Below are 24,864 nucleotides of genomic sequence, written 5' to 3'. Positions count from 1 at the left end.
CTGAGTTCCTGGGGGGGCGGGTGCTGCTTGAGCTGGGTCCACCTCAGAGCCTTAGTGACAACACATAGTGAGATAACAGAATCTCAGGAGAGACAAAGGGATTACGAGTCACAGCTGAATCTAGCGAATCAAGGATCTGTGTCGTTTATTTGTTGACTGGATGAACTTGCACGTGGGCAGTGGTCCTGCATTCTAATGAGAATGGCCAAAACTGAAACCTGTTCACACAGGGGACATTTCCTTATGAAACAGTGAATTAGCCTTTATGATGCTGTGTCATGGTAGAAACATTCTCACAAGAAAACACCTTGGAGTTCTTGCTTTAGAGGCACAGAGGGGTTAACTAAGCAGGATCCGTCACCTGACCTTGAATGCCTTTCTTCACCCATGCAGAAAAGAAAAATAATTGTGAGCCAGACAGCCAGCAGAATAGGCTTCAGTGACATGAACCTGTGCCAGACATTTGGAGTATACTGACTGAATTAAGTGAGGGTGAGGATGGTATTTTTGGTAATAGCTACAATTTCAGGATACTTACAAGAGGCCAGGCTCAGCGCTAAGTGTTTAACTTGTATGAAGCCTTTTATACCCCACAACACCCCTGGGAGGAAGGTACTCCCATTAAACGAGGCTGCAGAACCTGTATGACTTGCCAGAGGTCACGTGGCTAGTGGCAGAGCCAGGAAGAAGCAGAATGAACCAGGATGAGCTGGACTGAATGGATCACTCTGTGGAAAAGGTTCATAGCCAGACAGCTCTGGAGGCCTTTCCTTTTCAATTCTCTTTATCTGGGGCCTCTGTTGTAAGTCGCTTCTGTTATTGGAAGCTAGGAGGTTGTTGACATGCATATATCACCTATTGGGGACTGTATAAAGATTATACTAAGGCAATCACTGTGATGGCTGTCAATCCTCTCTCCTGAGTTTTCTAAGTAGAAAGCATTTTTTTTCCCCCTCGAAAATATGATCTTCTCTGATTAACGCTTAGCATATGACATTATTTGCAAAAGAAAGCCTCGGACATATTGCGGATGTTGATACGTTAGAGATGGCTGCAGTAGCAACTCAGCTGTGTTTCTTCAGAGATGTCAATATGCTGTGATTAGCACCAAACTCAAACCGTTTCAGCAACAGGCCACCAATGAGGCATAATAGCTAGGCAGAGCAAGTCAGCAGTGAGGTCCACCAAACGCTGATTGAAGTACGGTATACCGGGAGTTGTGAGGGAGAAACAAATGGATTCAGGCTTTCCCAAATGATCTAGCTGCCAGAGAGGCATGTTAATTGTAAAACTCACCATCGTAAGTGTAGATGTTGATGTTGCGAGGTTCCGGGTAGAAGCAGGAGCAGATCAAGGAGAGCATGGACAGCTCCTTCATTTTTTCCTTGTAGGCTGAAACAAAGGGCTCACGGTTAGAATCTTTCTTTTTCTCAATTTCCTCTTAATGCTTTGGTTAAGTTGAATAGCAACCACCTTCTCCCAAATGCATATGACCACAGATCCCACTTTGCTCTCTTTCATAGACTATAAATGGATGAAAGATTAAAACAGAACCCCAAAGTGCATATTCCTCATTACAGAGGGCATAAAGCACGTTAAAGCAGGTTAGGCAAGAAGCGGGGGAAGAGGAGTGAGAGAACGGCATGTGAGAGGGATTGGGATCCAGTAGGACAGGAGGGAGAGAAAGGAAAGTCCTGGAGGAGCAGAGGCAGAAAATCAGCAGAGAGACAGGCCCATTCCAGTTCATGTGCAGGTCTGTCATATGCAAGTGAGATTCAGGAGGTGTCCTTGCTGGCTCAGCCTGAATGGCCACATTTCATTTGGCGATAGCCAGAGAACTCATCAGGGTAGATAGAAAGCAGACCTATCCCCCACCCCAGGGACCTATGTTGCTGCTTTTTCTTCATCCCTAGTTTACTTTCTTTAGTCTTATTTATTTATTTATTTTTGTGACAGAGACAGAGAGAGACACAAAGAGAGGGACATATAGGGACAGACAGACAGGAAGAAAGAGATGAGAAGCATCAATTCTTTGCCACAGCTCCTTAGTTGTTCACTGATTGCTTTCTCATATGCCTCAATCAGAGGGCTACAGCAGAATGAGTGACCCCTTACTCAAGCCAGTGACCTTGGGCTTCAAGCCAGAGACCTTTGGGCTCAAGCCAGTGACTTTTGGGCTCAAGCCAGCAACCTTTGGGCTTGAGCCAGCGACCATGGGGTCATATCTATGATCCTACGCTCAATCCAGTAACCCCGCACTCAAACTGGATGAGCCCATGCTCAAGTTGGTGACCCAGGGGTTTTGAACGTGGGTCCGCTCTGTCCCAGTCCAACGCTCCTATCCACTGCGCCACCACCTGATCAGGCCCTAGTTCACTTTCTTAGATCTCCCTCTTTCAATGTCTCTCTCTTTCAACCTGGTCTGAGACCTAGAAGGAGCTCCTTTGCTGGGTCCACTCTGTCCCAGTCCAACGCTCCTATCCACTGTGCCACCACCTGATCAGGCCCTAGTTCACTTTCTTAGGTCTCCCTCTTTCAATGTCTCTCTCTTTCAACCTGGTCTGAGACCTAGAAGGAGCTCCTTTGCTCTCTGCATAGCCTAGTTTGAGTGCCCACTTGCCCGGCAGCTGCAGCTCTGAGGGGCATCTCCTTCCTTCTTATCTCTTCCTCCCCATTTCAGCTCCCCCTTTCTCTTTAAAGAGGTGTCCTTCCCAGGTGACTTTGGAGGGCATTTTATCACTGTTGTTGTCACCAGGACAAGTGAGGACCAGATAGGGATAAGAAGGTGGTGAGACCCTCTCTCAACTTTTGTTAATTCTTTAATTAGTGAAATGAATAAATTAAAAAAAATGGGAGGAAAATGATAGGTATATTGTGCCCTAACTTGTGAACAAGTATAAACAGATGGTGATGGAATAACATATTGAATCTCACAGGCGACATCTGCCCCTTGGCAGGGTCTTCTGATTATCTGTGACCCAGGGGAGATTGAGCACCTTGGGGAGATGGAAACTCAGAAGGCTAGTTTGGGCGCTAGTGACAGGGACATCTTTTGTAGGCCAGCAGAAACAGACTCAACACCTGGATGCTTTAGAGCCGCAGAATATTAGACTGGGAAGGTCTCCAGAGAACATTTAATCAACTATCCACCCACCTGTCCAGCAATTTTACAAATGAAACTGGCCACAGAGGGCAAAGTCACATGTGTCCAATGACAGAACTGGGTCTCTGGTTAAAATGCAGTAAATTAATCTCAAGGTTGCCAACAATCCTCCTTCTATTTTGCCTTTCAGGTGAGGTTCAATGTGCCAAGAGGGCTGGACATGCCTGGTTAGATAAAGGTGGGGAAGGTGGTCAGGAATGGCTTCCCACTCAAGGTTGCTAGAGTCAGCAGATATATATAGGACTCTAGTTAAATTTAATCCAAATATTGCATGGGACATGCTAAAACTCATTCTTAGCTTCTCTGAAATTCAAACTTAACTGGGTGTCTTGTATTTTAGCTGGCAACGAGAGCAAACAGACCTGGATTATGAAGACTGAGTTGAGGAAAACGAAGGAGAGAGAAAGTATACTTATTGTTGACATTAACTTGGAGTTCTAAAGAGTCCATATGGAAGATTTTATGGACTCTGAGTTCACAGAGGATTGATAACTCCAGAAAATATCATTTGCTTCCTGATTTTTGTAAATGGCCATCTCTGAACTCCCAAAGACAGCGTTGTCCTATTCTATGCTGGATTGTCATAGACCGTGCTACAATGATAGCAGGTCTTTCTGGGGCTCAATTCTGCTCCAAGATTTTGGGTAAGATATTTGGAAATTTTGCTCATGAAAAAGGATTGTGACTTAAAACATTATACAGTAGTTACATGAAAACAATCATGGGTATATTTTATCCAAGAATGTTAGAATACCATGAATTTTTAATGTGAACTTAAAAAGAAATTTAAGCTTGGTAGTTTAGTTGTGGGTCAACCCTCAGGAATATTGTTGTGAAAGAGTTTGAGAAGTACAGAGGTGGCGATGGGCTGGTGAGATCTAAGTCCTGGTTTGCTGGCACAGTTCTGGTGTAAGCCCATCAATAATATCCTTTTTGCTGTCAGTCTGGCCATTACATGCATTTTAGGAATAGGGAGCTACTGAACATTTCCACATTTCCAAGAATGGGGTTACCTGACAAAAGATTCTTCTTACATTTATTTGGCCACTTTATGCAAGAAAGACCTGTCACTAGGAGACACACTTAAACAACTGAGTAAAACCTGACCAAGTGGTAGTGCATTGGATAGAGCATCAGACTGGGACTCAGAGGATCCAGGTTCGAAACCCCAAGATCACTGGCTTGAGCGTGGGCTCACTAGCTTGAGTGCAGGGTCATGGGCTTGATCATGGGATCATAGACATGACCCCATCGTTGCTGGCTTGAGCCCAAAGGTTGCTGGCTTGAAGCCCAAGGTCGCTGGCTTGAGCCCAAGCTCGCTGGCTTGGGCAAGGAGTCACTTGCTCTGCTGTAGCCCTCTGGTCAAAGCACATATGAGAAAGCAATCAGTGAACAACTAAGGTGCCACAATGAAGAATTGATGCTTCTCATCTCTCTGCTTTCTTGTCTGTCTATCCCTATCTGTACCTCTCTCTGTCTCTGTCAAAAAAACAAAAAAAAAACTGAGTAAAGTTTAGTGGATAATGTGGTATGGCTTTGGAAAATGGTAGTGCAAAGGAGAAAGAAAGGGAAATGCAAGAGACTGTATGAAAGACACATCAATAGGAAATAATCTCTGAGTGTGGGGCCTGGGCAGGTGGGGGGATGGTCATGGGACGCTCTCCAGAAAGAGTCACTACTACTGGGTCCAGTAGGTGAGAAAAAAGGGCATGGGGTGAGGTGCTGAAATATATATAATTTGTATAAATGGGTTTTTTTTTATATTACAGAGACAGAGAGATGGACAGATAGGGACAGACAGACAGGAAGGGAGAGAGATGAAAAGCATCAATTCTTTGTTGTGACACCTTAGTTGTTCATTGATTACTTTCTCATATGTGCCTTGACTGGGGGTGGAGGATGAGGGGTGAGGGGGCTGCAGCAGACTGAGTGACCCCTTGCTCAAGCCAACGACCTTGGGCTCAAGCTGGTGAGCCTTGCTCAAAGCAGAGGAGTCTGCACTAAGCTGGAAACCTCAAGGTTTTGAACCTGGGTCCTCTGCACCCCAGTCTGACACTCTATCCACTGTGCCACTGCCTGGTCAGGCTAAACTTTTGTATTAATAAGAACAGCAAGAAATCCCAAGCAAATGCAAAGGCTATTAGAAACATGCTAATAATATCTTACTATTGATATTTCATACTTTGAATTGGCAATCATTTTTAAATTGGTTTTTGGAAACAGCCTATATTAATCTTTTCACAACACCCCAGCACCAAGCAGAGTAGTATGCATGTTTGCAAGGATGTGGGAGGTGAGAGGTAATTCCAAATAATCTTTGTCATAGTTGGTTGCATTTGCTGCTAACTATAATGAAAGCAGAATGTGTATTTCTATGGTGAATTCATTTAAAATTCAACCCACATGATGTATATTGATTCTATAGCAATATCCACTCAACCTAATGATGTATGAATGGTAATAGAGTTTCCACTCTTCCAAATGGCTACAATGAACTCTGAAGCATGGTAACAGCTGCTATTTGTTGAGCACAAACAATATAGCAGGCATGGTGCTAAGCTCTTTACATGTGTTTTCTCATTTAACCATCTCAACAATGCCAAGAGAGAGGTACTATAGTTAGTCCAGACTGACAGATGAAATAAATACTCAGAGATGTGGATTAACTTGCCCAACACGCCATAGAAGTGGACTTTCGTTTGAGCATAACCGTTCACTTCCTCCAATGATTTCCTCAGATTTGTTACACACCGCCACTGTCTGCATAGTGTTTCTCACAAGAAAATAATAAGATTACTGTACATGTTCTTCACTAGTATATTAGGATTACTGATTTTTAAAATAAAGAGTCCAAAACTTTTTGCTCTTCCCATTTTTCTTTGGCATTTGTTGTTTAATGTGCAGATGTGAGTTACTGACTTCATGGCTATAAATATAGAGGTTTATAGAAAGAAAAGAACTTTCTGGGGGGGACTTGTGGATTTATGTGGTACAGATAGCTAGACATCAGAAAGAGTTTCTCAACAGGAACTCTGAGTATATATATTCTTATTATTTGAGTACGTAAGATAGAGAAAAATAGTTATTATCTAGGTATTTTAGGAAAAATGCTTTTACATCAGTTATTTGGGTATTTTAAGAATCATATATTTTGGCAGGTGGTTTCCTAAAATTTTTCTTTATTTATTTCTATTTTTCCTCTGTGTGTGTATGTGTGTGTGTGTGTAAATCTGGGGAGTGTTTTTTTTTTCTTTGAGGAATAAAGAGTGGTGAAGGATAACAATCTAATTGAATATTTTATAATCAGATTAGATGTTGGGACAGATTAAAACAAGAGGTATTTTGCTTACTTGGTAAAATATGAATTAGACACACATATTTATAATTGTTTCCCCATTCTTCTAAACATATATCATAAAATCTAGGCCCTTTATCCAGCTTTCAAATATATCTTAATTTTATACATGTTATGTTTCAACAATAATATGATTCATGACCATATACCCCATTATTTTTGAACGGCCAAATAAGTTTAAAAAATTCCATTTTCTACTTCATTTGGCTTGTGTGAGAATGATCACCCAAATGAGCACTCCTACTTACCATTTTGTTGTTAATTTGATTTGAAATCAATAGAGTTGTAAAATGCCTTCTGGACAAAATTTTATTTGATTTCCTCAGTTTCGGCTAATGCTGAGTGTAAAGTAACATGTTAGATTTCCTGTTAACATGGGAAAGATAGAAATGCTTTGGAAATGTTATTAATGGACTACTTTGGGAGAATACCTCATACTCTCAGAATGGACCACACTCGTCTGTACATGACGGTGAGAACAGTCGCTTGGAGGATTGGACGGGACAGTGGACCTGTGCTGTGGATGGCTCCGCTGAAGGCACCCAGGGTCTGATGGCACGTTCATTCTCTCTCCTTTCCTTTCCCATGTTTTCATGTCAGTCTAGTGGGAGATGGGGAGTTCTTGGCTTTAATACTCAATTTGGATTCAACCTGAACTTCTCCCTGTGAAAGCTTCCGGGCAGAAAGTACAGGAGGGAATCAGAGGACATGTGGAGTGTGGGCTATCCATGTCCTGTGCTGGGTTTTACAGCAGGCAGACTTGCGTCGGTTTTTGAGGGATTTCAGTAAAAACGATTTCTTTATTTGAAGCATACCAATTTTCATCAACATTGGCTAGCGGCACCTCTTTTCTTAGGGAAAAAAGTCTGTCACTTCCAGGGAGAGATGTCTTTAGGACCTTGCTGGCAGTGTTCCCCAACTGCACAGTGGACAGCTGGAGAGACAGGGCTCTCTGTTAATGGCTTCTGAAGACCTGAGGCTTCTAGCTGAGGGTACTAAACCCTGAACCCATGCTTTACCCCTGCTCGTTCTTGTACCCTCCGCTCTCTTTGCTCCCATTGTCTGAGTCTTAACATCGATGGGAATCAATGACTTCTTAGCTCTTTTGTGGTGCCTTCATTTTCTATCTTAAAAATTAAACTCCAGATGCTCATTTTTAACTTGTTTTTGATCATATGATGTACATGTGCATGTGATATGTTTGGTAGTTTGACTCCTATGGGGTCCTAGAGTCAGAGATCAGATTATTTTCTAAAAGTCCAATTTGTCACCTCGTTTAGTAATACATTGGGGACCTCCAGCACTGTGATTTTCTTCTTGAAAGATGACATAGACTCAAATGATTTTATGTAAAACACTTGCATACTAGATTGGCTTGAACTTGGGACTTAAAAAAACTTGGGTTGATGAATATGTAATTGAGGATTTAACATTTAAATAAAAAATAAATCCCAGATTTTAAAAAATCTATTTTAACATTTCAGCAGATCACTGATATGAGGTAATGCTCTAGCTATTTCCGCTACGATGATGTCATGCTAATTGAGTTAGTATAAATAGGGACCCCGTTTGCATTCTTCTAGTCACTTCTCCCCAAGAGAATTATGGTCTCCTAAGCTATAATGACCAGGGAGGCCTGGGAAGATTGATATTTTATTTGAAGCAGCATACTTTTTCTGCAGGGTACCAAATCAAATAAAGTGACCCTCAAGAAGGTCAAAGCTATACAGCCCATCAATGAGTTTTACAGAAACATATGAGGCTCTTAAATTTCAATAAGATTGATTTTTGGCAAAGCAGTTGTGGTAAGAAAGAGAAATTGGGTGACATGAATCTGTCCTTCTGATCAGAATTGTAATAGGATGGCAAATTGTGGCAACCTGGAACCTCACCTTACTTTTGGTGCCAGTTAAGCTTCTAGAAGCCGAGTTTAAAGAGAATGCAACCACATTGTGCTGGGTCTTGTCCATTGTGATGGAATAAATTCTTATACTCCTCTGTGGAGACCAGACTACCCAGTGATTTACAGGTGTCATAGAATACTTTATTCTGTCTAGGTTTCAAGATTTGATCACCAAGCCTGATTCTGGAGACTGAAGGATAATTTTTTTTCTTAAGTCACCAATACTACCAGGTCATGGTAGCAAGTCTCAGATGATAGCCAATTTGGTTGGGACTTAAGTGAGACAAAGCCACAGTCTTTGTCTGTCCACCTGCATAAGTGGAGCTGTCATGAAAGAATGACTCTCCCCTTCCCTTCCCTGTCATCTTCTGAGCTGGATGTACCTGCCCTTTGAGATGGTCATGACATTCTCTGAATTGTGTCTCCAAAATGGTTGAATGTGGCTCCTAAGTGATTCAAATCTTTCCCCATTACTTTTTTTTTCTTTGTTTCCAAATGAGGGGAGATAGAGACAGACTCCTGCATGCGCCCTGATCAGGATCCACTCGGCAACCCAGTCTTAGGGCTGATGCTCTTCCCATCTGGGGCCATGATCTCAACAGAGCTATTTTTAGCACCTAAGGTGGAGGCTCTGCAGAGCCATCCTCAGCTTCTGGGGACAATGCATGTGAACAAATTGAGCCATAGCTGTGGGAAGAGAAAAGAGAGGGAGAGAGAAGAAGGAAGGGGAAGGATGGAGAAGCAGATGGTCACTTTTTCTGTGTGCCCTGACTGGGAATCAAACCTGGGACATCTACACGCCGGGCCAACACTCTACCACTGAGCCAACTGGCCAGGGCCTCCCCATACCTTTTAATGTTTTGGCTGAAGAGCAGAAAAATACTTTGCATCTATTCTTAATTCAGCAGAACTCATACTTCCTATGCAGCCTAATCATTGGCACTAATGTTTACTCAATAGAGCCCTAAAAATGAAATTTTCAAATCACATTCATTAGAGGTCTATTTTAGTCATCCATTCAACAATGGTGCAATCAATGCTTATGTAACTGGTGCAGTGGGAAAAATTGAACAGTCAGGTAATAATTTTTTTTTCCCCTGAATGAAAACAAGCTTCAGGTCTTTGCCAGTCCTATTTAAGTAACATGTCCTACAGTCACTTTGGGTCAAGGAGAATAGAATGAACAAATATATATTTTAAAAAATAAAGCCTTGACAATATTTATTATTGTCAAGGCTTAGAACTACTCAATATTAAAAATATGATTGCAGTGATATTATTTCTGAATACCTCTGGGACCATGTGAGAGTGACAGAGACTTTGAGATGTCAAGTGTTGTAGTGTACAAGTAGTGTACAGTCCCGTGGGTCATTATCCTCAGCATCCATTTTCAAGACAGTCAATAGCATGAGAGTGATTCTTCAAGTTAGTCTAGACATGCCATGAAACTTGCTTTTTTGTTTTGAAAATCAAGGGTGACTTCCTTAAGCTTTAGTATGTAAAGACTCATTGACTAAAATAGGACTCATCAGATCATATACTGAAATCTTTTAATTTGTATAATATTCTGTGAGGAACAAAAAGCAATATACAAAGCGTTTGCTTTGCTACTTTTATGAAACCTGGTTGACTTGGATTGGTAAGCACTATTTAGAAGAATAATTGTTGGTGATTAACTATTTATCAGAGTTACTTCAAGTTCATCAAGATAGATGTTTAGCTTATTTTAATAAGTTTTTGGTTATTTGTTATTTGTTGAGAATGTCATCTTCCTTTCAATTAGTTTATTCTTTTTAGCCAGGCAAGCAGGACAAGAAATCTGGTGTTCTCTCCTAGGTTACATTTCCCTGCTCCCCTTGTCTTTGGTAGGTTGTACTATAGCTTGCCACAATGCATGATGGATATAGACTGTGACTGTTCTTTTCAAATTTTATTAAAATTTTTTTCAACTAAAGGAATCCAATTCTTTCGAAGCTGCATAATTCAATATTTCTTCAATGTGTCTTACACTGAAAATGTTCATCCTCAAGTCTGAATTTCAGATACTTTTTTTTTTTGTATTTTTCTGAAGCTAGAAACGGGGAGAGTCAGACAGACTCCCGCATGCACCCCACCGGGATCCACGGATCCACCGGGCACGCCCATCAGGGGGCGACGCTCTGCCGCGACCAGAGCCACTCTAGCGTCTGGGGCAGAGGCCGAGGAGCCATCCCCAGCGCCTGGGCCATCTTTGCTCCAATGGAGCCTCCACTGCGGGAGGGGAAGAGAGAGACAGAGAGGAAGGAGAGAGGGAGGGGTGGAGAAGGAGATGGGCGCTTCTCCTGTGTGCCCTGGCCGGGAATCGAACCCGGGACTTCTGCATGCCAGGCCGACGCTCTACCACTGAGCCAACCGGCCAGGGCCTTGAATTTCAGATACTTTTATTTGCTCTACTACTTTTTTTTTTTAATCAAGTTTTTTGATTGATAGATGTTGTTGTTCTTCCCTCTCTTCCTTTGTGTTTTGCCGAGGCATTTCTGATCCTTGTTAGGTTTTTTTTTTGAATGAGGAAATGTCTCCATTTTCTTTAAAGTGGCTGTGCATCTTATCTGTATTTTATGGCTAAGGTGAAATAATATAGAGTATTTTTATATGTAGATTGTTATAATTAACAGTTTCTAATTTGAGAAAGGGCTCTACTTTAAGCACACATTTCTATTAATATGTCTGCATTTATGTCATAAATATAATTCCTAGTTTATATACTATACATATATATGAATTAATATTTTGAAGGTAAAACAAAATAGTTAAAATGCTATTTTATATTGGTTAGTCAGGTGCCAGATGAATGAATGCTAATTTGATTTCTCAAGTTATCTTTCTTATTCTAATAATTAGATTCATCTAACACAGGGGTAATCAACCTTTATATACCTACCACCCACTTTTGTATCTCTGTTAGTAGTAAAATTTTATAACCGCCCACAGGTTCTACAGTAATGGTGATTTATAAAGTAGGGAAGTAACTTTACTTTATAAAATTTATAAAGCAGAGTTACAGCAAGTTAAAGCATATAATAAAATAAGTTTTATTTATTTATTTTTTATTTATTCATTTTAGAAAGGAGAGGGAGAGACAGAGAGAGAGAAGGGGGGGAGGAGCTGGAAGCATCAACTCCCATGTGCCTTGACCAGGCAAGCCCAGGGTTTCGAACCGGCGACCTCAGCATTTCCAGGTTGACGCTTTATCCACTGCGCCACCACAGGTCAGGCTAAAGCATATAATAATAATTACTTACCAAGTACTTTATGTCGGATTTTCACTGTTTGGCAGAATAAATCTTTATAAAACAATTTACTATAGTTAAATCTACCTTTTTATTTATACTTTGGTTGCTCTGCAACCACCCACCATGAAAGCTGGTGCGCCCACTAGTGGGCGGTAGGGACCAGGTTGACTACCACTGATCTAACGTCTTATAGATTTTTTTGATTGGTACCAGAAATACTATTGACTGAAAAGGTGTCACTTTCCTGAAAGACTGAGAAGATACCACTAAACTCTAAGGGCCCACATCCTTTCCCCATGACAGTCATCTCAGGGACATTCTGCTGTAGTGTATGATTCTAGCATTGTCCTTGTACTTGACTACTAATGGGTGGAGGGGAGGAAGGCTAGATGTAGGCAAGAAAATACCCGGAGGCCTGACCTGTGGTGTGCTGAGGGGCCAGTTCAAAACCCCAGACTTGTCTGGTCATGGCACATATGGAAGTTGATGCTTCCTGCTTCTCCCCCTTCTCTCTCTCTCTCTCTCTCTCTCTCTCTCTCTCTCTCTCTCCTCTCTAAAAAAATGAATAAATAAAATCTTAAAAAAAGAAAAGAAAAGAAAATACCCAGAGTTACCTTTACCTGAGAAGGAAAGATAGAGCTGAAGGAAGGATGTTGAAATGGAAGTAGGAGGCAGGAGAGAGCCAGGCAGATAGGAGGATGGAGAAGCAGGAATGAGAGATTGGTAACAGCCAAGGGGTATGAGGTTTGAATGAAACAGATGTTTTAATACGATTTTAAGAAAGAGAGACCTGTGCGTGTTTAGGGGTGCAGATGATATAATTCCCCCTTTCCTGCTGCTATTCATGAGACCTCATCATAGACTTCTATATTATAATGCTTTTGGAATCAGTTTTTATTTCTATTGAATGTGATATTAAATGACATCCCCCCCCCACTGATTTGAGGTGGGGGAGGAGAAAGAGAGAGAGAGAGAGAGAGAGAGAGAGAGAGAAGGAGAGGGAGGGAGACATTAACTCGTTGCTCTACTTGGTTGTTCCATTTAATTGTACACTCATTGATTGATTCTCGTTTGTGCCCCCATTGGGGTTTGAACCTGTGACCACATGTGCTGGGATGATGCTCTATCTTCTGAGTCACCCAGCCAGGGCCCTGAATGTGACATTTCATGTTGATGAGCCTTACTGGATAGGCAAAAGGGTTAGTTTTATTGAAGCTGTCATTTTTATTTATATATACAGTTGAAGTGGGATGAGATATGAAATATGACAGAGAAACATAAGATGAAAATAAAGGCAAGATAAATATACTTTTAATTCTGGCATTACCCCAAATGGATTTGTCTTGGAGATACACTGGATTGGCAGCTGCGTTGTAAATATAATGTCAATTTTCCTTCTACTACAAGGAGTTATTAACTAGTGATCATCTCCTAAATTCTAAGTAATTTCTAATAGATTTGTTATTACATGTGGGAATTCACAAAGTACAAGAATTTATTAAAACATATACCAATATCAAATCATCATTCTTAAAAATAATGTTATATGTCAATGATATCTCAAAATATTGAGATTTTTACTCTAAATTAATGTTTTTAATGGTTTCACCCTTCATCCAGGGGGTTTGGAAAGGGGATTAATATATATATATATATAATATATTTTTATTACAAAGTGCTTAACATTCATACTTAATCCTCTGAACAACTGTGCGATTTAGGTGGTATTGTCTTCCCCCTTTCGTAACTGAGGAACTTGTGGTCTGGAACTGATGATTTGCTCAGGGATTATCAGGGTGGTTCTCTTTTATACAGAACATGAAGTAATGTTTCCTGACTGCACCATTTTTTGCAGAACTCAATAGTACTGCTTTTAATTCTCGTAGGATTTTTCATCCCTTTGAGCTCTGTGACAAGTTGCTTTTTCTTGTCACACAGAGCTTTTCCTTTTTGTAAAAGTTTTAACTTCTGGAGGCAGCTATAAACCAAACTTTCAGCACACTTGGACACCTGGTCCTGGATTGCTTTGTGTGAGGTGAGCTTATTTATAACAGTTGATGGCCCTGGCCGGTTGGCTCAGTGGTAGAGCGTCGGCCTGGCGTGCGGAAGTTCTGGGTTCGATTCCCAGCCAGGGCACACAGGAGAGGCGCCCATCTACTTCTCCACCTCTTCCCCTCTCCTTCCTCTCTGTCTCTCTCTTCCCCTCCCTCAGCCAAGGCTCCATTGGAGCAAAAGATGGCCCGGGCGCTGGGGATGGCTCCTTGGCCTCTGCCCCAGGCGCTAGAGTGGCTCTGGTTGCGACAGAGCAACGCCCCGGATGGGCAGAGCATCGCCCCCTGGTGGGCGTGCCGGGTGGATCCCGGTTGGGCGCATGCAGGAGTCTGTCTGACTGCCTCCCCGTTTCCAGCTTAAGAAAAATACAAAAATAAATAAATAAATAAAAAATATATGTATATAACAGTTGCGGGGGGGGGGGACTCAGAAAGCAGGGAATGTCAAGGTGATGTGGGTGAGGGGCAAACAGGGAACCAGGAGAAAACTCTGTACTGAGTTGTACCTCTGCCTTGTCAACCTTCTCCTGTTTTCTGTGTTTGTTTACCAGGGCAGCCTGCTTTGCCCAGCAAGCCTCTCTGGCCGCTGCCATCTTGGGCCACCTTCCCTTAAAGAAGGTTGGGCTGGGGGTAAGGTGGTGGGGACCGACTTTAACACAACTTTGGAGGAGTTAATTGCTTCTTCTCAGCCAATGTGTATTTAAGAAAAAGAAGAATTTAAAAAATGAATCTTAAGTTGGACCCTAAGTACAAGCCCTTCAGAATATCAGACACTCTTGTTTGAGCAAGTCACTGAATATCTATTTCAATTTTTATTATTTAGAAAATATTTTTCAAAAAGGAAACAGTCAGACTCAGTTCCTGACTATGCTGCTTGCTCCCTACTACTCCCTCTGAATGTGCATTGCTTTCCTGAATAAAATACCCAGTCATCCCATCTAATTGACAATTAAAAATGCAGCTGCTTGCATTTATTTTTATGGTTCTTTTTTTTTTTTTTTTGTATTTTTCTGAAGCTGGAAACGGGGAGAGACAGTCAGACAGACTCCTGCATGCGCCGGACCGGGATCCACCTGGCACGCCCACCAGGGGCGAAGCTTTGCCCACCAGGGGGCTATTATGCTCTGCCCCTCTGGGGGGTCGCTCTGCCGAGACCAGAGCCACTCTAGCGCCTGGGGCAGAGGCCAAGGAGCCATCCCCAGCGTCCGGGCCATCTTTGCTCCAATGGAGCCTTTGCTGCGGGAGGGGAAGAGAGAGACAGAGAGGAAGGGGGGGGTTGGAGAAGCAAATGGGCGCTTTTCCTATGTGCCCTGGCCGGGAATTGAACCCGGGTCCCCCGCACGCCAGGGCGACGCTCTACCGCTGAGCCAACAGGCCAGGGCCTATTTTTATGGTTCTTGACAGATACAAATCACTTTCACAGTGATTTCATTTTAAGACATAGTAAGGTGTATACCAGGGGTCCCCAAACTACGGCCTGCGGGCCACATGTGGGCCCCTGAGGCCATTTATCTGGCCCCCGCTGCACTTCTGGAAGGGGCACCTCTTTCAAAGGTCATCAGTGAGAGGAGCATAGTTCCCATTGAAATACTGGTCAGTTTGTTGATTTAAATTTATTTGTTTGTTATTTTAAATATTGTATTTGTTCCTGTTTTGTTTTTTTACTTTAAAATAAGATATGTGCAGTGTGTATAGGGATTTGTTCATGGTTTTTTTATAGTCCGGCCCTCCAACAGTCTGAGGGACGGTGAACTGGCCCCCTGTGTAAAAAGTTTGGGGACCCCTGGTGTATACTCTGCCCCTGTCATAGACATTATATGGAGATTTAAAAAGGATGGGCCAGGGGATTATTTTCTAAGGAGTGCAGAATTGAATATAGGTAGATCATGCTACCTAATTGTTCCTTTTGAACATTTCCCAGTCTTCTATGTTTGCCTGCTCTCTCTCTCTCTTTTTTTTTAGTTATAAGAGAAAAAGTAGCTTGAAGTTGAATGAAAAGATGATTTTTAAAGTGACAGGAATCTTCACTCATGTAATCTGTACATCAGAAGACTAGAATGGACTCTGGTAATTTTGTGTGTTGAACAATGATAATGAGGAGGACGCTCACTGGCGCTTCTCAGGTAAAGCTATATGACTTAAAAAAACAGCAATAAATATCAGTGTTGGGAATAAAAAGCACTAGGCAGTAGTAAAGACAATTATGGCCTGAAGGAGGGTCCCCAGGGAGATGACAGTCATTCCCTCAGTTCCATAGCCTGAGATGGGAAGGATGTCCCTCCTGTTAGCATCAGGATGTGGTAACAGTGGCATCCCCATAAGATTCTCTGGTCTCTGCTCTGCACCAGCCAGTGTACTCTAAGCCAATCTTTACAACGGAAGTTTGGAATTTATCTTCTACGAAGCCCACATTGGAAGATTATTATTTAGGTTTACTCTGAGCAGTTTTGCTGAGTGAAATTAAACTGTGTGGCTGCAGTTTATAGGGGAAGAATCTTCCTAAAGAGGGAATAGTGAGCTAAAATTTAAACTTTAAAATGCTCTCTTGTACAAGTATTTGTGGGACTAAATTTAGATAAGTTTCCTCCATTTCTTTTAGTCCAGATACAAGGATGCACAGCTAGGAGACGAACAGGTTCCCACTCCTGGTGGTGCATCGCTAAACTGAGTACTTGCAGCATCGGGGAGGGGGGCATGCAGACTCTGACATGAAGGCCATAACAGCTCCATAGTAAGCACCAAACAAGTCTCTTACACGTACTGTTTTTGCAATGATTTTACTTAAAAAAAAATCGCTCCCAGGTAGCATTCTTCTTCATGTACTGTATGAGAACTGCAATGATTTATTCTGATCACAGAACAACTTTTTGGAATCTTGTGATTTTTCAAAGTACTATTTCAACCTGGAGGTCAACAAAATTACTAATGGGAAAGAATTTAAAGTTTCAGTTAATGGTTTTATAGTATCACATGTAACTTCTTCTCTTAGTACAATTCCTGGAGAAGCTATGCTCCCAGATGACAAGCAAAATGATGGCTGAGATGGCATTAATTAACCTTTACATTCACATAAAAGTGTTTTGTGAGAACCAATGTACACAGAATGTTACCTTTAATCATGGCTAATAAAAATGGGTTATATAAACACAGGTTTCACTGCTGCAAATGTCTCCTTGACAAATGACAGGCCTTGACGCCTCTATTAAAAGATAATTAAAAATGTTTTGCAAGGGTGGTGAAGCCTTCCCACGGAGCTCTCCTGCCTGCCTGCTTTTTAGGCAACAAGGTGAGGATGAGCTTGATTACATTAAGTGTGGACGCCTGGGCTGTATATTTCTTTCAGTCCTAGATTTAGTTCATAGGACTCGGTATTAGAATTGACTACCTAGAGTCCATGGAAGGAGTTAAGGATCCATTTTGAAATGCGTTAACCATGCTGATAATGATTAGATTAAATCGAGATTTATTTTTCCCCCTGAACCTGGTCATCGTATGGTGTCCACGTCAGAAACCTCTGATCTTCTTAACCACGTGCTCCATGCATTACCACTCCTAGGATCTCTTAGCTCTCTTTCCCCAGAAGCCCAAGTCATGGCAATTATTTTAATAAACCCTAGGTTAGCTATTAAAACTGGTCATCAGTGTGAAGGTATTTCCTCTTTAATATGAATCTGTGCTCAGAAAAGGTAAGATCACCTCAGGGCTTACACTAAAGGGTGGCATCACAGATTTGCCCTCCACGGTGGCAACACCCTGACGGGGAACAAATACCACAGTCCCTGGTACTGGTTAAAGGTGTAGCTTCTGGAGCTAGATGGCCTAGGCCCAAATTCTAGGTCTGATAAACTATGTGATCTTGGGCAAGTCACTTCACCTCTCTGTGCCTCAGTTTCCCCCACCCGTGACAGTACCTATCTTTTAGGATTATTGGATGGTTAGCATAGCTAATATGGGTAAAGTGCCTACCAGATTATATAAGGGTTAAATCAATACATAAAAGTCACTTCTTACATTTTGAAATCTTTGTGCCAGAAAAATGATTCTTAAAAGAAAGCAATGTCACAATAAAATTGATGATTAAAGGGCCAGTCAAAAAAATTTTTTGGCTCCTTCCTAAAGGCCCTCAAGATTGGATTTTTGTAATCTCCAAGTGAGGCATACATACAGCCACCGAAGACTGCTAGGCTTGAATTTCTAAAAACACATATTACTTTTGTAATGCTGTCTTAAGCAGTTGTCTTCTTCTTTTTTAAAAAAATGTACCAGGAGTTGCAAAATTGAAAGTTCCTAGCTTTTGAGAGACCCTGAAATGAACAGTTAACAACAACGGCAAAAGAACGGATAATGAGTTTTAATCCAGCTTCATGTTGAATAAGAGTATATATCCTACCAACTCTGTGGCCAGTTTTATTTGGGATGGTATTTTTAGTACTCTATTTGGGAAACACTATATTTCTAATTTGAGATATTTTATGTGCAGTGTCATTTTTGCAGGATGGCATTTTCAGGAATGAGGTAATGTTTGCGTGGCCAGTCACCCACTGCACAGGGGGACTGACATGTGGTGTCTTTGCTGAAAGTTCTCCAAGAGCCATTTTCCTCGTTGGGGTTGACATTTTTAGAAAGTATCAAAAAAAAAAAAAAAGTCCTTTACTGACTTAGGTAAGCAAAAACACACAGATAATCTTTTTTCAGATCTATAGCCATACTCAGTTATTGATTTTCTCATGTATTGTCCAGGAAAATATTCTGTTAAAAAAATATGGTCAGTAGTGGGTATGGGACATATTGAAAGGAAGTTGCAGAACAGTTCACTCTGTTTTCATCGCTTTAGTATGTGGAGGATTTGTAGTGAATTAGCTGTGCAGCAAATGGAGTTACAGACTTCTGCATATTACTCTATGACTAAAAATTCTGAGTTGAACTTACTGTTTTATAAATAACAGTAAGCTAGTGATATTTGATATTGGTTTATTAATCCTTCTCAACTGTGGCATAAGCCACATTCATTTTTTTCTTAGACACACACACACACACACACACACACACATCACACACACACAGAGCCAAATTCTCATTTTTGACATTTCTCTTGAAGGTCTTCTGCTCACTCCTATATTCTGCAATAAGAACATATAGTTTTAAATCCAATTAAGAGAGAGTGATGGCACAAAGCATATAACTTCAGAGGAGTGAAGTTCCTGAGTGTATGATTTTGGAAGTGAAGTATTTTATAAAGTTTGCCACAGATTTGAAAATGTTAAGGCATGATACTAGAGCTGATTATGAAAGAAATGTATTTATCACAAACTTTATATTTCTAAAACTGATGTGTCTGGTGGTTAGGATCAGCAGGCAGTTAGATCCTCTTGTTAAGAATGCAGACTGTTTAGTCTCAAACAGACCAAAATTCATATTTTAACAAAAATCACAGGTGATTCATGTACACATTGAACTTTGAGGATTAATAGTCATATGAAACTATTAAATACTTTACAAATGGGTTATAGTTAATGCAATATAAGAGAAAAAAATGCCTTACCAATGCAAACGTTAAAAAAACCTACTTTTGATGATCTTATAAATGAGTTATGTTAGTTTTCAGTACTTCCCCTCAGTGTCACGTTGCACCTGTTACCTACTCCCTCACAAACTCCTAAAGGTGGCCCCCATAAACTCCTGAAGGTGGCCCTGACACTCAGGTATGTCCCCAACATCAAGCACATTTTAAATAAAGGAATAGGTAAATGATACCTTTGATTACTTATTCATTTATTTAAACATTAATATATTCTGTTTCTAAGTAATTTTACTATTACTATGGACCATTTTCTACTATTCATCCACTACCTTCCCAAATTAACATAAATATTACACTAACAATGTAATGAAACTAGAAAGTAAAACCAGGTTCATATCCCTTTTTATCCACTAAGGTTAAGCATTGCATTAACTTATCAAAGAAGCAACTGAATAAACCAATAAAAAAAATTTCATGATAAACCAGTACAGTACAGGTATTTGAAAGTGGGTTTAAATTAATCTACCTCTTTAGAGAACTGAATTGCCCTCTAGTGGGGGAAAAAGTTAATGCAGTCTCTAAGGTTTCCAATTGAGAGAACCAGCAAAAGGAACCACCCTCCACCCTGGAAACATCTGGGTCACTGGCTGATTTGGTTTTGTCTCCTTGTCTGGCAAATTTCTTGTATTTTTCATATAAAGTCATACAACCTGTGACCACGGACTAACGTGTGTTTTTCCAAAACCAAAAAAGGAATTGGTGTGAGCTGGAGTTAGCTAGCGGCAGCTTTGGTGTGGCCACGCCCAGAGCAGGCAGCCACCTGCTGGGAAGGCAGCTGTATCCAGCAGAGCGGAGGAACCGGCTACCCAGTCGGAGTGGGGACATAGTCAGTCCTGTTCCACTGGAGTGAAAAACAGGGATGATTGATAAATCATGAATTTTCTTTCCTGAAGATGGTCTGGATTTATCAATGAGAAATATCCTCAATTAAATATGTAATTGTTTCATCTTCCATTTAATTTTTGATTGTACAGATTTAACTTAAAATTACGATTGATAGCAACTACTAAACATGCACGGACTCAAATAAATATTTTGATTCAAATAGTAGAGGGTGGAAAAGTGTTTAATTGTGCGACTCGGCTTGCTGGCTCTCTGAGAGGACATTTCCGGGATCTGAGTGAAATGCTGCCTGCTGCGTGTTCATCACTGCGGGAGAAAACATATCGGGCCAAGTGATCAAAGACTGATTCCACAAGCTATCTATTAATAATGGGGAAAACCCCCCAAGTAAGTAAATGTGTCTCTAATGCAGCAAATAAAACCCTGCTTAGAAAATGTTAGTGACTAAAGGCAGAAGCAATTTCTCTAACAATAAAATTCTCCCCTCCCCCTTAGACTAAAATAAGTCACTACAGACTTGTACATCACATCACATCACAAAACCCTTGTGAATTTCAGCTAAACAAAATTCTAGATTTCAGTATTACAAACCACCCAATCTTAACTTATTATTTTAAAATATACTGTACTTTCCAAAGAATTCTAACACGCACAGACAAATACCACCTGTGCATTAATTTATATCATCACAGGACTGAACTGCATGGGGCTACATGGAATCACATAATGCTGGCTGCAGGCTCAACTTACTCATGTGGTATGACATTATATACACATGTATTAAGCTACTGCTACTTCTTTCACTTTTATCCTGAAATGCTGACCAAACCCTGATCTTCTCACTTCTATTATTTATATATTTATTCAGGAGGTGCCCACTTCATTAGAGGAGGTATGGGGAATATTCAGTTATCCAATGCACTTAGTGCAACCATGCTGAATACAATAATTGTTTAATGAATCAGGGAAAAAACACCTGCCCTGGTGATAATTGATTATGCTTTGCAACTGGAATGATTTCAAAATCCGTTATTTTAACATTGTAGAGAGGTTATGCTTCCCTTCGCGATTTGCAAGCGCAGCTTACTCATGGCAGAAAGGACCCTTGCATCCGTCAGATTTGGGGTGGGGTTTTTATTAATGGCACACTGGCTGCCATTTCATGAACCATGTTTCTAAGTAGAATTGAGACCATATCAAGAATCAGCAACGGGAAGAACAGTTTTTTTTTGGGGGGGGGAGTTAAAATTTTGTGCATAGCCTATATTTATGGATTTATGGATATAACTTTATGGAATGCATGCTGGAAATCCTAGTATCTCAGTTATATGTGCATATTTTCATTCATCTGCAGCCACAATTCTCTGCGGAGAATTTTTCAGTAATCTTTACTTAGCACATCAGCCCTGCCCTTAGCAAGCACCTGCACGTATATCAGACTCATAAACACATATATAAACTCGACAAAACCTGAAAGTACGTTTGCTTTATAACGTGACATTAGCAATCAGAGACAGAATTCCTTTTGGGGGGGAACAGTGGGGGAGGGAGGGAGGAGTAGGAGAAAGAGGAGTGAGCTCAACAAGGGTTAATTCTTAACTAATGCTATAATTCCAACCCTTTGAACAAATAAGGCTACTGAGTCACTGAATAATAATAATGATGGTTTGAGACAATAACAGCACTGAGAGTGGTGAGTTTTTAGCCGCACCCCCCCCCCCCCAGCCCCCTACAGCGAGCGGAAACCTCTCGGCGTTGAAGCAGAGTGCAGAGCCAGATCACTCCCATCCCCCATCCTCATAACTATCCTGGATTTAGGAGTGAACCTTGGATTGTGAGAAACGGGGGTAGCTCGGGACACTGCGCAGAAACTAGTTTCCCTGGCTGCACCCGCGGGGGCGAGCAGAGCACCCAGCTGCAGGGCAGGAAGCTCTCGGCTCGGTGGTGGCTCCAGAGTGGAGCGCGGGCGCCTCGAGGGGCTGGCGGCTCCAGGCGCCCGCTCTCCACGTGCGCCCCTATCGGCCACGGCTGTCAGTCCAGCCCTACTTAAGGTGGGGTGGGGCCGAGCCACACCCGTTTCTAAGAGCGAGGGTCCCTCCAACGGAGACTGCCCAAGGGGTCCCCATTCCGGGAAATCTGGGATAACAGAGCGGGAGCTGTGGGAAAATAGTCCCCAGCTCAGCGGGCTGAGGGGCCCAAGGAGAGAAAACCCTCCCGCATCCCTGGGTAAGGGTCACCTCTGTGGTATCCCACCGATTGGGGTGGGGCTGCGCCTTTGTGTGGCCGGGCGGGGCTCCAGCCAGCCTTTCTGCAGAGCTAAGCGGGGTAGCTGAGCACTTTGGGGGGTTTCCAGGCTGCGAGGCTGGAAAAAGGGGTTCTGGGACTGCCGAGCTTCAGTCGTCTCCCCCTACCGCCACACAGCCCCCACCCACCTATGCAGTCCAGACTCAGAGCCCAAGGTCTTCCCAGCGGAGGGTGGGGCAAGGGCGGAGCTGGCCGGGGCACACCCGCGGCTTCTCCCAGCTCCCTACCGTACTAAGTCCCTGGGGAGGGTGGCTCCCAGCCACGGACCTTGGGCCCCTCACTGCTTGTCCACCCGGGAGCCACTAAGCCCTGGAACCAGGGGGCATTCCAAGTACAGGCAGGTTGGAGACGGAGGCCTTGGATACAGGCTCCTTCGGGCTCCGTGTCCACTGTCTGCCTCCCTGATCTGGTTTGAGCCCGTGAAAATTACCAATATTTGGCCCCATCTGACCTACAAAACGGATTATTTCACGTAGCTCAATTTAAGACCTTGACCTCTTTTGTATCTGCATTATATATATACACACATCTGTAGGTTCCAGAAGCTTTTCCTCAAATGATCAAAGGAGTTTAAAAGAATCCTTTATCTGCGTCTATGCTTAATCACCCTATGCAACGTGGTTTTGAAAAGACACACGTTAACCCACTTTGCCCTCTCTCTGTAAAAACAGAACAATGAGGCCAGGGCGGGGAAGGGGGCGGACAATGGTCAGGTCGCACTCCCCAGCCAAGGCTGAGAGTCAGGAGTCTCCATTCCGAGCGCGGGGCTGGGTCCCCCCGGGTTGGAATTCTGTGGGCGGTGCTGGCACTGCCCACCAGGCCCCCTTTGGGCTGAAGACATTGCACCGGGTTTGGTGGGTGGGGCGCCGCCCAGGGTGGGGCCGTCCGCATTGTGCGCCCAGCCCAGTGAGGCAGGTGCCTCCCTCGGGGACCCTGCGTCCTCACACAAAGAAACTCCACCCCAGCTCCCGGGAAACCACTGTCCCTGCACCCCTCCCCACTGTGCGTCCCCGCCCCTGCAGCTGCCCACTTGCGCCCTCCGTGCCCTCAGCGACTTCCTCCCTCCTTCCCCTCCCGTCCCCTAAAACAAAGGAGCCTCCCCCCCCCCCCCCGCCGCCCTTCCCATCCCGCTCCGAGCCCCAGGACTAGAGCCCCCGGACTAGTGGTTTCTCCAACCCCTGAGACAATACCATAAAATCTGCCCATCTCCACCCCTCCACCCCGTCTCCACCCATCTTTCAAACAGCCTAGATGGGACCGTTTTGACTTTGCATTTTTCTTTTCTCCCTCGCCCCCTTTCTCTTCCTCATTTTCTTTTCTTTCTTTCTTTTTCTTTTCTTTTTTAAAAACTAGATAAGAAATCAAGGTCGTTAGAAAGCACTCTCCAAAATTTTCCTTAACCCCACTTAAGGCAAATAGTAAAGGGAGCCCCCTCCCCCCATGAATGAGCCTTAATTTAAATACAACAACATAACAATCCCTACTCATGGGAAGGCAACTTACCTGCTTCTACTTTTAAAAAGAAATTCTTAGCTTTAGATTACCAAGGACCCTCCCTTTCTCTTGGCCCTCCCCAAATCCCCAGAGCCTCACCGACCTTCCTGGTGCTGTTACCCTTAGTGTCTTTTTCTCTATAAAATATCTTCGGGTGCCTTCAAAGCGCTCAGAGGGAAGGTGAGGGTGGGCGTCAGGGCAGGCTAAGGGAGAGGGAGGCGCTACCTTACCCATTGCTGTTTTAGCCATTGTAGGGATGTGCAGATGCTGAGCGGTGGCGAAGGCGAGGGGTCCAGCTACAGCAGCGCGAGCGAGAGAGAAGACTGAATAAGGCACTGAGTCTGCAGAGTGGGACCGTGCGAGAGAAAGAGCAAGAGGCAGGAGCCCATGAATAATTATCACCCAGAAGCTCAAGCAGATTGGCTCCCAAGGTCCCCTGACATGACTCGCACAGAGTCAGAATCTCTGAGCATTAAATATTGATTGGCCAGTGGTGCTGGAGTACAAAGTACCAGAATGCAGTTTGAAATGGAAATCAGTCCTTCCCCTGCGGCTCCCCCTGTTTTGAGGGCCTGGTAGTACAGTCCAAGTAGAGGGGAGCCTTAGCCCAGAAGGCTCTTTGGAGCTAAGAACTGGGCTGTGCCTACCTGGGAGCCGGAGGCTCGACTGAATTCACAAATGTTTCATTGCACAAATAGTCATACACAAGGGGAAAGGATTCAGAGACCTGAGAAGTCTTCACAACATTCTGACTGTTGGAAACATCTGTTTCCACACTGTTTTACTTGTTCATCTTTTCTTTTTCCTCTGCCCACGTTTTGGTAGATTCTTGTCTCCCAGGGTGACCCCATGTCCTCTGTGTGGAGACTCAGAGCAGAACTGCAACTTTGTCATTTGT

The 24,864-nt window shown here is 42.8% G+C and overlaps 1 protein-coding gene across 1 annotated transcript in view; it reads right to left on the bottom strand.

Moving 5' to 3' along the window:
• STMN2 (stathmin 2) overlaps window positions 1-24,361 on the bottom strand; it is a 44,564-nt gene extending 20,203 nt beyond the window's left edge. Inside the window, exons 1-2 of the mRNA XM_066266366.1 lie at window positions 24,197-24,361; window positions 1,297-1,392 (exon numbers count right to left, since the gene is read on the bottom strand). Coding sequence (XP_066122463.1) covers window positions 1,297-1,392; window positions 24,197-24,215 — 115 coding nt within the window. The 5' untranslated portion in view covers window positions 24,216-24,361. The remainder of the gene's footprint in view (window positions 1-1,296; window positions 1,393-24,196) is intronic.
• Window positions 24,362-24,864: the final 503 nt, after the last annotated feature.

Source organism: Saccopteryx bilineata, chromosome 3 (genome assembly GCF_036850765.1).
Source record: "Saccopteryx bilineata isolate mSacBil1 chromosome 3, mSacBil1_pri_phased_curated, whole genome shotgun sequence".
Classification (NCBI taxonomy): Eukaryota; Metazoa; Chordata; class Mammalia; order Chiroptera; family Emballonuridae; genus Saccopteryx; species Saccopteryx bilineata.
The sequence above is the reverse complement of the archived record's forward strand: the minus strand, read 5'-3'. Positions and strand labels throughout refer to the sequence as shown.